General features: G+C 45.3%; 1 protein-coding gene across 1 annotated transcript in view; it reads right to left on the reverse strand.

Moving 5' to 3' along the window:
* Nucleotides 1-888: 888 nt before the first annotated feature.
* Nucleotides 889-13,298, reverse strand: part of CACNG3 (calcium voltage-gated channel auxiliary subunit gamma 3) — a 113,499-nt gene continuing 101,089 nt past the window's right edge. Inside the window, 4 exon segments of the mRNA XM_070760900.1 lie at nt 889-1,393; nt 1,395-1,647; nt 3,742-3,882; nt 5,162-5,245. Of these exon segments, the coding sequence (XP_070617001.1) occupies nt 1,132-1,393; nt 1,395-1,647; nt 3,742-3,882; nt 5,162-5,245 (740 nt within the window). The 3' untranslated portion in view covers nt 889-1,131.

The following is a 13,298-nucleotide window of genomic DNA, read 5'->3' on the forward strand; positions in this document are numbered from 1 at the left end:
CTAGCTAACTAACTAGCTAACTAACTAGCTAACTAACAAATAGTTTCCTTCCCCTTTGTGCCACTTCTCTTTCCCGGCTTCACATGATTCTCCCTGTACCATCAGAGCCTTTTTCCTTTACACAAAGAGTCGCTCAAACGCAAAGACCGATTCAATGGGGTTTTATTGGTTTCCCTTTAACATCTCAAGTGCTTCAGGTCATCCCACGGTACATGAATGTTAAGCCTGAAAAAGCAGATGTGTGGCAAAACATCCACCTAGATACAGAGCCATCTTTTTGAGATTCTTGAACCAAAGGTGACACATTAAATGCTCATCCGCTGGGTGGGAGAACTTTGGCGGGAATGGAGGGGAGGGGGGGCATTTCTGCCCCTTACACCTTGACAAAGAGTGTTGAATATGCAAGAGAATACAGAGCCCTTCCAAAGCCCCACCAAGATGGCTTAGAGCCGCCTCTCTTCCTGCATCGTGGGAGGGGATTGGATTCCAGGCGGTTTAATGCATGCACACAAGGACAGACAGCCTCAACCCCAGAGCCTGCCTCCTTCGGGGTATCCAGAAAGGAAGGAAGGAGGGGGGGCATCACCCAAGTCTTTCGGAAGCACTCAGCTTCGCGTTTTTCATGCTTGGATTTGTTCCCAGACGTCTGGATTGAGACCACAGTTCAAGGCTGTTTTCATGGTGATGGAGGAGGGGTGGGCAGGGGAGGAAGAGCCAGGGGGCCCCCAGCACCACTTTCCACCTTCTGGATGGGCCTCCGAGCGGTCACCCTCAGCATCATTCCTTTGGTCCCCTTGGCGCAAGGCCAGGACCGATATTCCATCTTGGCAACCGAACATAGAGGGTTGAGTTCTTGAGGACCCCCATGCATTCAGACCCAGGCCACAATCACTCAGCTGAACGACTGGCGGTTATAGGATGTGACACCCTAAACAGCATCTGGTTCAGACCTAGGCTGCCCGTGGACAGGGGGCACAGCGAGGGTTACTCTTTAGAAACAACGTTTTGCTGGTTACGCCATTGAAGGGGAGGGTGGGGGGTGGGGATCAAACATGCAGTCTCAATGATACACCTCTGTACACATGGCATCTCCAGCAGTCTGATCCAAGGCCATCCAGTGACAGGTTGGGCTCAGACGGGAGTGGTTCGTCTGTTAGCGGGGTTGTTATGCAAAGATTCCTTGAACTCTTTGGGGAGGGAGTTGTGGATCTGTAAAAAACCGTGATCTCTCTCTGAGTTCAGCAAAGTCCCAATAGTCACCTTGGAAGGATCCCTGGAAAGAGTGAACATGGAGATGTCGGTGGACGGGATGGTGTTAAAGCCTTTGCCGATGGGAGAGAGGTCCCTCGACCGCGGCTCTGTGGAGCGAGAGCTGGATCGCCGTCGGAAGCGGGTACCGGTAGGTGGGCAGGCGAGCAAAGGTAGACTTCTTCAGGAGGGCTACAGAGTGAGACTTGGCCCGGATCTGGCGGTGCCTCTCGATGTACATATGGACAGCAACCACGCCAACCATCTCGGCAATGATGAAGGAGAGGGCACCAAAGTAGAAAGACCAACCGTAGGAATAGCTCTTCTTGGAGTCACTCTGCCCGGGGTCTCCCGCATTGGCCGAGATGTAAACTATGATCCCAATAATGTTGCTGAGCCCTGAAAGAAAGAGCAGAGAGCAAGGCAACTTAAGTTGAAAGCCCTGAAAGGGAGAGCAAAGAGCAAGGGAACTTAAGTTGAAAGCCCTGAAAGGGAGAGCAAAGTGCAAGGCAACTTAAGTCGAAAGCTCTGAAAGGGAGAGCAGAGGGCAAGGCAACTTAAGTCGAAAGCCCTGAAAGGGAGAGCAAAGAGCAAGGCAACTTAAGTTGAAAGCCCTGAAAGGGAGAGCAAAGAGCAAGGCAACTTAAGTTGAAAGCTCTGAAAGGGAGAGCAAAGAGCAAGGCGACTTAGGTTGAAAGCTCTGAAAGGGAGAGCAAAGGGCAAGGCAACATAACATGATTCTGAAAAGGGATGCAATCCAGCTCAGCACCTGCTGTAACTTTGGTTGCAGTTGTTCTTTTTAAAAATTTTTTAAAAAGACTTTATTAAACATTTAAAAATAAAACAATTAAACAAAACAGTCTGTATTCAATTGACAGACATATGAAAACAGGTTGCAGTTTGAAAGCATACATTTCTGCAATTTACCATTCTTCTATGTAGGGTTTATATCAGCTAAGTGTATTTACAATGGTTTATTCTTATTGTCGTCTTCTGTAGCCTAAGGCCAGATCGATGTATAAAAAAGAGAGCTGACGGGACACAACAACAAGCATGTATAAAAACATTTTTAAGCCACCTAAGTATAACGTGATTCTTTCATCCTCCTTTCATGACATCTGCACAGCTCCACACCTGGCTCTGTAAAACCACCGTTTTTCTAAATCTTGCAATTCAGGACTTCAGATTATTTTTACTTTTGCAGTTTTTTAATCACAGAGCCCATAAAACTGGCCCCGTGTAACACTTTGATACGCTTTTCTTTGTCTAGCTTTGCACAGACAATGTCCAAATGTGATTTATTTACTTTATTAGATAAGCCTAGTTGTAACTGCAGGCTGTTATTAGAGCTATAGTGCTAAGCACAGCCACCTGTGGCTTAGGCAATAAACCATGGTTGAAATAAATTCTGACTTACTGTAAAGCACGAAAACAATCATTATGGATTGTTAAAAGCAAATAATAACAGTGTAATGAGTGACCCTAGTTTTCTCACCCTTCTGTATGTTGTCTTGTAATCCACTTCTATTATATCCATATGGAAAATGCTCCAATATGAAGTCAGGGGGCTTAATGTTGCAAGCTTATTTATTTATTTTTTATTTATTTTATTTATTTATTTTGTCCAATACACAATGAGGGTTTTAGTGGGTATATATCTATATACACATAGTAAAATACATGATGAAGGTTATAGAGGAGATACTCATAGCAAAATATATCTAAGAAAGAATAGAAAAGAAGATATAGTAATAGAACATATCAATGAAATAATAGAAGAGGAGATATAGGAATAGAAGAAAGAAATAGGAGATATAGGAGAGCAATAGGACAGGGGACGGAAGGCAATCTAATGCACTTGAACAGATGTTAAACATGGTGAATTGTAAGGTGACCAATCGTCCTCCTTTAGGGAGGACAGTCCTTCTTTTGTAGGTTCTGTCCTTCCTCGAAAAGTGACCTCCTACCTGTCCTCCTTTGTCATATTTTAAAACTAATATGTTAATCTCTGGATTTAGAGATACCATACCGAACTGTTACGTGTCAAGTGATGGTACAGTTCGGATAGATGCGATTATGAAACGCCTGCGCCGGGCGCAAGAGAACTTGACGTGTCTCGCACTTCTCTCCCACCACTGCCTCTATATTATACTTTGTGCTTATTTCTAACGGAAATGCAAAATTATTTCTTTCTCTGTGAATATTATACTCAGGTAAGTACACTTCACGTTTTATTAATTCATTAATTCCATTTTATGCAACCCTGCTTTCAACCCAAGTGTAGAATCATTTAAATACGGATTGAGCGAAGTTTTATCGCTTTTGTTCTTAACGTTTTAGTTTCAGTTATGAATTTTATTCATTCACCACGACATAAATGTTTCATTTGTTTATGTTGTACTTTTTTGCCTTCAATTTTTTCGTCCTCCTTTTCATTTGTAAAAAAAAATAAAAATTTGGTCCCCTTCTGAATTGCGTAAAACTGGAACTCACCTGCGGAAACGAAAAAGATGCCTGCGCTCAGGATGACGTTGAGTTTGCTCTTGTAAAACTCACTGGCTGCCACGCAGAGTCCTCCGAAGAAGAGGAGGCCGACACTGAGGAGGGGGAAGATGCTGGAGGCTCTCACAGCACCTGGAGGGAGACAAGGAGAGGTCGGGGTCTGGAGAAGGCAGTGGTAGCTGGCCCCAGGATCAGGGCAGAGGCGGGCTGCTAAGGTGGAACGGTGATGCGTGCTTGCCCCCGTGCAGTAATGGGCAGCCAAAATTTTTGCTGCCACACTGTGGGTGTGGCTTATTTTGCTTATTTTGTGGGTGTGGCTTAATGGTCATGCAACTGGGAAGGAGTGGCTTGCCAGCCATGTGACCAGGTGGGAGTGGCTTGAACGATCATCAGTGTTTAAGTGAATTGCTAAGTCCCCAACTTGCAATCTCACCAGTGTCGCTCGCTGGGGTGACAATTTGCTTTGCGTTTCCCACGCTCTCCTTCCTGGGTGACCTCAGGCTGGGTAGCTAGGTGAATGGGTGCTGCCAGAAGCATAAATGCTGCCAGCGCTGTTTCCACCCACGCCTTCTGCTTGCACCTCAGGCGGGAGGTGGCCGTGTGAGGCTGGAGGGGAGCCAGGCAGGAGAGAGGGAAACTCGTCCGAGGCCAGGAAGGAGGAAAGAGGAAAAAAGCAAGGAGCGCAGATGCAGCATCAGTGGCAGGGGGAAAAAGGAGAGCCGAGCCGAGCCCGCTAATCCAGGAAGTGACAGCCGCCCATCAGCTGGAGCTGTGCACGCATCTTCATTTCCGCCGGTGGAACTGCGTTCCACCCTGTCCTGCCTGCTGCCCACCCCTGCCCCTGTGGCTCTGAGTGCTAGTGGAGTCCAGCGCAATTCTGCGACTGCACCTGGGATGAGAGGTTCAAGTTCATCATATGTCCACCACCTGGGCGGAAGGGGAGGAAGGACTGGCCACGCTGGCACAATCTGAGTGGGCAACGTGACAAGTTTGTGGGTGGGGGACGAGAAATGTGAACTTTCAACTGGGTGGGGAGATCAGATTCAAGTTTCCCAGCGGAGGTGCAATAAATTGGAACTTTGAGGAGCAATTTGACTCTGATTTAGTTTGGATGCTGCCTGGAACCTTGACACCCAATTTGACCCCCCCCCACCATGGGGCCCACAATGTGGTTGCAGCACGTGTGGGTGAAGCAGCCTTTCCTGACTGAGACACCCCCACCCTTGTCCAGTGAAGGCTACCAATTTTTTTACTACCACACTGTGGTTGTGGCTTATGCATTTTCTTTCAACATCTTTCAGTGCAAATTGGGTGCTCTGGGTGGAGTTCCATTTTCGCTACTCCATTGCGCCCCCCCCGGCCAGGCAGTAGCCCACCCCTGCTTTTACCCCATCAGGATCCCAGAACCTACGCAAGAGATACTCAGCTGCATCTTGCTCATAATCGGCATCATCCGGGAAATGATTGATCTGCTTGCAGATTCCTCGGAAGGTCCCTGCAGTGGGAAAAGAAAGGGGTGGGGGTGTAAGACCCTCGGAAGCACCAGGATGCTGGATCAGGCCAGCCAGGGCTGTCAAGGCCTCTGCATCTCAGGACAATGCAGTCCTTTGGCTTGGCTCCAGCAGTGGAGAAAGAGGACGTGGAACCACCGTCCATCCTCCCAGGCCATTCTACCACCCTGCCCAAGATTAGATTAGATTAGATTTATTGGATTTATATGCCGCCCCTCTCCGCAGACTCGGGGCGGCTCACAACAATGGCAAAAACAATACATAGTAGCAAATCTAATATTTAGCAATCTAAATTACAGTTTTAGGTTAAAAAGTCCATAAAAGCAACCCCAATATATATAAAAAAAACAAGCACACAATCAATCATACACCAAAACTACATGGGCAAGGGGGAGATGTTTCAATTCCCCCATGCCTGACAGCAGAGGTGGATTTTAAGGAGTTTACGAAAGGCAAGGAGGGTGGGGGCAATCCTAATCTCTGGGGGGAGCTGGTTCCTGAGGGTCGGAGCCACCACAGAGAAGGTTAAAGTCTTGACCTGCCTGGTAGCTACCTAGCTATTTATGATTTGATTTGATTTGATTTGATTTGATTTGATTTGAATGCCGCCCCTCTCCGTGGACTCGTGGCGGCTCACAACATGTCAATAAAACAATATACAAATTACAATTGGATCTAATTAATTTAGATAACTAACTAAAAACATTATCAAAACTAAGTATCACAACCATTCATTCAATGCAAACAAACATATTAAAACATTCAATGGCCAGAGTCTGGGGTCTGGTGACCCCAAGCCTGTCAGCATAAATAAGTTTTTAAGTTCTTTTGAAAGGCGAGGAGGGTGGGGGCAGTGTGAATCTCTGGAGGGAGCTGATTCCAGAGGGCCGGGGCCCCCACAGAGAAGGCTCTTCCCCTGGACCCCACCAAGTGACATTGTCTGGCAGATGGCACCTGGAGAATGCTGACTCTGTGGGACCTGACCAGTCACTGGAATTCATCCAGAAGAAGGCGGTCCCACACGTTATCTGGTCCAATGCCAAGGTGGTTGGGCTCCAAGCCTGCCCAGCGCTTCTCTGGCAAGGAGGGTCTCCTCGACATTATCACTCGCCTCTTGCTACTTTGGTAGCCCCTGGGAGTTGTACAGAGTCACCTTGTTCTCCACCAGCAAGGACAGAAAGAGAAAATGGACCTGTATCCACCACTGAAGGTGGACAAAGCATCCCAAAACCATATAGGTTATGACCTATAAAGCCCTTCGTGGCATCGGAGCAGAATATCTCCGGGACCGCCTTCTGCCACATGAATCCCAGCGACCGATTAGGTCCCACAGAGTTGGCCTTCTCCGGGTCCCGTCGACTAAACAATGTCGTTTGGCGGGTCCCAGGGGAAGAGCCTTCTCTGTGGCGGCCCCGACCCTCTGGAACCAGCTCCCCCCTGAGATTAGAATTGCCCCCACCCTCCTTGCCTTTTGTAAACTCCTTAAAACCCACCTCTGCCATCAGGCATGGGGGAACTGAGATAACTTCCCCAGGCCTATATTGCTTATGTATGGTATGTTGTGAGCATGTTTTTTAAATTATGGGTTTTTAGTTTTAATTATTAGATTTGTATTGTATATTGTTTTTCTATTACTGTTGTGAGCCGCCCTGAGTCTACGGAGAGGGGCGGCATACAAATTTAATAAATAAAATAAAAATAAATAAATAAATAAATGTCCAGAATCCGCTTGTTTGTTTGTTTATTTTTAATTCGACCTCTATGCCACCCAATCCCAATGGGACTCAAGGCGGCTTACAACAATATAAAAATACACTACAATAATAAAAAGAAGTCAAATTATATTAAATATTAAAACACCAAAACCCCCATTATAAATAACCCACAAGCAAGCAATCCAATCAACACACATGCATAGCACTCATGCACAATTCGGCTGTGATAGGTGTAAATATTCATGGCCCCCAGGCCTGTCGGCAAAGCCAGGTTTTCATAGCCTTTCGGAAGGTCAGTAGGGTGGGAGCAGTATGGACATCGGGGGGGAGTTGGTTCCATAGAGCTGGGGCAGCCACAGAGGAGGCCCTCCCTTGCGGTCCCGCCAACCTGCATTGCTTAGTCGACGGGATCTGGAGAAGGCCAACCCTGTGAGATCTAGAGGTATGCGGCAGGAGATGGTCCCATAAATAGTCTGATCCTAAGCCATGTAGGGCTTTATAGGTTTAGCTGTGGATTCCCCATTCAAGATGTTAAACCAGTGATAGCGAACCTATGGCACGGGTGCCACAGGTGGCACGCAGAGCCCTATCTGCTGGCATGCAAGCCGGTGTTCTAGCTCAGCTGACTTTTGGCTCGCACAGAGGCTCAGGGAGGGCGTTTTTGGCTTCCAGAGAGCCTCCGGGGGATGGAGGAGGGTGTCTTATACCCTCCCCAAGCTCCAGGGAGGCCTTTGGAGCCTGGAGAGGGCCTACAAGCCTACTGGGCCCACCAGAATTTGGGAAATAGGCTGTTTCCAGACTCCCCAGGCATTGAATTAAGGCCGTGGGCACTCACTCATGTGCGATAGCGCATGCACGCACACTTTTTGGCACTCAAGGAAAAAAAAGGTTCACCATCACTGTGTTAAACTCTTCTCCTGGAGACTCCATCCTCATTGTTTTAAAGATTTGAGTATTGCCCACAAGATCATATGCTGCAATGTCCTACCAGTCAATGACTACTTCAGCTTCAACCGCAACAACACAAGAGCACCGAACAAATTCAAACTTAATATGAACCGCGCCAAACTCGACTGTAAAAAATATGATTTCAACAATCGAGTTATCGAAGCGTGGAACTCATTACCAGCCTCAATTGTGTCAACCCCTAACCCCCAACACTTCTCCCTTAGACTCTCCGCGATTGACCTCTCCAGGTTCCTAAGAGGCCAGTAAGGGGCGTACATAAGTACACTGGTGTGCCTTTCGTCCCCTGTCCAATTGTCTTTCCTTTCTTTCATCTATCTTATATATTCTCTTCCTTTCATATATCCTCTCCTCTAAGTCCACTTTTACCCTCTTTTATATTATCACAGGTCTATTTTTCTTCCTATGTATTTGTGTATTGGACAAATGAATAAATAAATAAATAAATAAATAAAATAAATAGAAAGCTCCGACATACAGAAAGATCCAGACCTCTAAATCACCCCCAGGTGCAAAGGTCTGCCTGTTGCCCGGACCACACTGCCCATAATTCCCAATCATGTCTGGTTCAATTCATGCAATTCTTAGCCGACGGTGATGTGCCTTTTGGGTTTTACATTCCAGGGTTGTCCGAGGTAGGCAGCCCATCCCTGCCCCCAAACCACCCAAATGCAGCAAACACCACCGTTCTTGGTTTGAGTCCCTGGCCAGAAACTTTCCTGTAAGCAAGTGCAGTTTTATTTTTTTAATAACACAAATCTCTATGTTGCTTTGCAAGCTTGAGATGCTTCCCCTGGTTATAATTCCTCTCTGTCTGTCTCCCCGCCCCCCCCCCCCCCACACACCGCAGATGGGATCGGCTTTTGCTGTGCAGGTAACATCTGTCTACTTGGAGTCATAATCCATAAAAATACAAACAGTGACAACCCAGATCATGGATGTTCCCGATTTCCTAACTCGGAAGTGATCCCGTTCTCTCCTCTAAGAGCACCTGGAATGATTCTGCCCTCAAGTTGTGGCAGCTCCCACCTGCATATTTATTTAATTTCTATATTTATTTCGACTTGTGTGCCACCCAATCCTGAAGGACTCAGGGGGGCTCACCAGAACAAAACTATAGAACAGTATAAAACACTATAAAATCAATTAATAACATTAATATCAGCTTAAAACCCTTAAATCTAGTCCATACAATCATACAATCATACACATACCGATCAAAACTTGTTTTGGCCGGGGTTAAAAGGGGTCAGTTCTCATAACCTTCAGGCCTTTACGGAAAGCCAGTATGGTGGTGGCAGTACAGACCGCAAAGGGTTGTTGATTCCAAAGAGCCGGGGCCACCACAGAAAAGGCCTTTCCTTGTGTGCCTGCTAACCGACACTGCTTAGTCAATGGGACCTGGAGAAGGGAGCTATGGGAGCTATGTGGCAAGAGATGGTCCCATAAATAGTCTGGTTCTATTAGCATAGACCAGTGATGTCGAACCTATGGCGTGGGTGCCACAGGTGGCACACAGAGCCATATCGGATGGCATATGAGGCGTTGCCCTAGCTCAGCTCCAACATGCATGTGTGTGCTGGCCAGCTGATTTTTGGCTTGCACAGAGGCTCTGGGAGGGCATTTTTGGCTTCCAGAGAGTCTCCGGAGGGATGGGGGGTATTTTTACCCTCCCCTGGTTCCAGGGAAGCCTTTGGAGCCTGGGGAGGGCAAAATACAGGAAATAGTATGAGGTCAGACTAGATTAATAATAATAATAATAATAAAAATAATAAAAATAATAATAATAATAATAATAATAATAATAATAATAATAATATAATTTATTAGACGGACCATGAGGTCTTTTTCTGCTGTCAATCATCTATGATTCTATGTTTCTAAGAGTAAGGAAGAAAGAGCGAAAGGGAGGAAAGGAAGGAGAGAGAGAGAAAAAGAAAGAGAAAGAGAGAGGGGGAGAAAGAGAGAAAAGAAAGAGGGAGAGAAAGAAAGAAAGACAGAAAGAAAGAAAGAGGGAGAGAGAGACAGAGAAATAGAGAGAAATGGAGGGAGGAAGAGAGAGAAAGAGAGAGAAAAGAGAAGAAGGAAGGAAAAGAGAGAAAGAGGGAGGGAGAAAGAGAGAGCAATAGAGAGGAAGGGATAGAGAAAGAGAGAGAGAGAGAGAGAGAGACAGAACTAAAGAGAATTTCTTTTTGCTAATTTTTTTTTGCAATTTTTTAGCTCCCCCCCCCCGCTCAATGGTGTCCCTCTTCACCAATGTTAAAATCTGGTCACTTTACACTTGTACCATAGGTTCGCCATCACTGGCCTACGCCATTCAGTCTCTTCTTGAAAGGTCCCACAACTTCCCAAGGCAAGCTGTTGTCATTAGTTGACTGCTCTCACTGTCAGATAATTCCTCCTTATTTCCAGGTTGAATCTCTCCTTGATCAGTTTCCCTCCATTCTTCCTTGTTGGCCTTCGGGTGCTTTGGAGAATATCCTGACCCCCTCCTCTCTTTGTGGGAGCCCCTAAAATATTGGAAGATTGCTCTCCTGTCTCCCCTGGTCCTTCTCTTCCCTAGTTCAGCCAGGCCCAGTTCATGTGCAGCAAACAATCTTCCTGAACCAAGCCAAGGGACTCTTTTATTTATTTATTTAATTTATTTATTTTGCCCAATACACAATGAGGGTTTTAGTGGGTATATATCTATATACACATAGTAAAATACATGATGAAAGTAATAGAGGAAATACTCATAGTAAAATATATCTAAGAAAGAATAGAAAAGAAGGTATAGTAATAGAACATATCAATGAAAGAATAGAAGAGATATAGGAATAGAAAAAAGGAATAGGAGATATAGGAGAGCAATAGGGCAGGGGACGGAAGGCACTCTAGTGCACTTGTACTCGCCCCTTACTGACCTCTTAGGAATCTGGATAGGTCAACCGCAGATAATCTAAGGGTAAAGTGTTGGGGGTTTGGGGATGACACTATGGAGTGGCGCGTGCGGGCAAGCCGGAGTTTTGGATTTTCCTTTTTTGAAGAAAGAAAACAAAAATAAAATATTCCTTCAGTGCGCGACAAATTTTTTTTAAAAAAAATTACGGCCTCTGATAACAAAGGTAGAGTCGACCACGCATCCCTATAAAATCAATAGCTTCAGGTGGCTAAAATGGGCCTTTTAGTATTTAAAATTTAGAAATTTTCTGCTTCCGGTGGGGCAACAAGAAGGAGGGAGGGAACTGCTGCTCCGACAGACAACGGCAAAAAAACATCAAAAACAGCAACCTTCCTCAACCTACCACAACCTACCACACATCAACTGGACACTAAATGAATGCTCCACCGAACCTATACATACTACCATTTACAACACCGTCACCAGCCTAGGACTGGAACAATTAGTCTCAAACAATACCAGACTCAACAACTGTCTCGACCTCATATTCTGTAATAGCAAAAGTGCTATTTATGGACTGCATATCATAGAACCCTTCTCCAACAGCGACCATAGTATGATCAACTTCAACCTCAACCTACGCCATCATAACACTCAACAGAACAACGCAGCACCTAAGTACAATTTCAGAAATGCCAACTACGAACTCATAGACGCCAACCTCTCATTTATTAATTGGCAATCCTTGTTCTCTAACTGCATCACAATTGATGACCTCTACAACACATTCTTACACCAAATTAATAAACTTATAGATCTACATGTTCCAATCACCTCTTCCAGAAGAAAACAAAAAAATAACGTACCTGTATCGATAAAGAAACTACAAACCAAAAAAAGATCCCTCTGGCTTAGAAACAAAAAAGGCCCAGTAACCAACTTCAAAAGCCGCTACAGAAGCATATGCCAACAAATAAAAGTAGAATGTCTCAATTTTCACAGTGAACAAGAGGAAAACCTCCTACGCACCAAATCTAACCGTGCCTTCTACAACTTCGTCAACAACAAACTTAACGACTCCAGACCTATTCCACCTCTCGTATGTCCCAACAACAAAGAATACCACGATGACCCATCCAAAGCTGACCTCTTCAACTCCTTTTTTGGCTCCGTTTTTGTTAACAGTAATGGCTCATCCCCCCTCTTCGCAAATCGCACTCTAAACTCATTAAAAAACCTAACCGAAATCATCTTCACTATAGACTACGTTGAAAAAGCAATCCGTGATCTCAAACCTTCCCTATCCGTTGGACCAGACGGTCTCTGTGCATACTTCCTAAGAAAACTTTCTTCTACCATAGCTGAACCCCTAAGCATTATCTTCCAAAAATCCTTCAGGACCAGCACTCTCCCCAAGTTGTGGTCAAAAGCAGTAGTCATCCCCATTTTCAAAAAAGGGGACCCATCACTAGTTGACAACTACAGACCAATATCACTATGCTGCGTCCCTTGTAAAATCATGGAATCAATAATAAATAGATCAATCACCCTTTACTTAGAATCTAATAACCTACTATCAAAAAAACAATTTGGATTCAGAAAGAAACTATCCTGCAACCTTCAACTACTTCACTGCAAAAACATCTGGACTACCCACCTTGATCAAGGAAAATCCATCGATGCAATCTACATCGACTTCTGTAAAGCCTTTGACTCAGTGGTTCACGACAAACTTCTCCTAAAACACAAATCCTATGGCATCTCAGGACCCCTCCACAACTGGATTACTGCTTTCCTGTCAAACAGGCAACAAGTTGTCAAAATCGGAAGCGCCATCTCCTCCCCCGTCCCTGTCAAAAGCGGCGTTCCCTAAGGCAGCGTACTAGGTCCTACTCTTTTCATCCTATACATCAATGACCTCTGTGATAATATCACAAGCAACTGTGTGCTTTTTGCTGACGATGTGAAACTTTTCAACACCACCGACAACACACCCACTCTCCAAAAAGACCTCAACTTTGTCTCAGATTGGTCTAACACCTGGCAACTTCAAATATGAACCAGCAAATGCTCTACCCTCCACATAGGAAAAAAGAATCCAAACCATACTTATGAACTGAATAAACAAATTCTCACAGCAAACCCACGCTCAGTAAAAGACCTTGGAATACTAATATCAAACGACCTAAGTGCTAAAGCCCACTGCAAGAAGGCTTCCAGAGTTGTTAACCTGATCCTACGTAGCTTCTGCTCTGGCAATCTCTCACTACTTACTAGAGCCTACAAAACCTATGCCAGACCCATTCTCGAATACAGCTCATCTGTCTGGAACCCACACCACATCTCAGACATCAACACTCTCGAAAACGTCCAAAGATATTTCACCAGAAGAGCCCTTCACTCCTCCACTCGCAACAGAATACCTTACGAAAATAGACTAACTATCCTGGATCTTGAAAGCTTAGAACTGCG

This window comes from Erythrolamprus reginae, chromosome 9 (assembly GCF_031021105.1).
Source record: "Erythrolamprus reginae isolate rEryReg1 chromosome 9, rEryReg1.hap1, whole genome shotgun sequence".
Taxonomy (NCBI): Eukaryota; Metazoa; Chordata; class Lepidosauria; order Squamata; family Dipsadidae; genus Erythrolamprus; species Erythrolamprus reginae.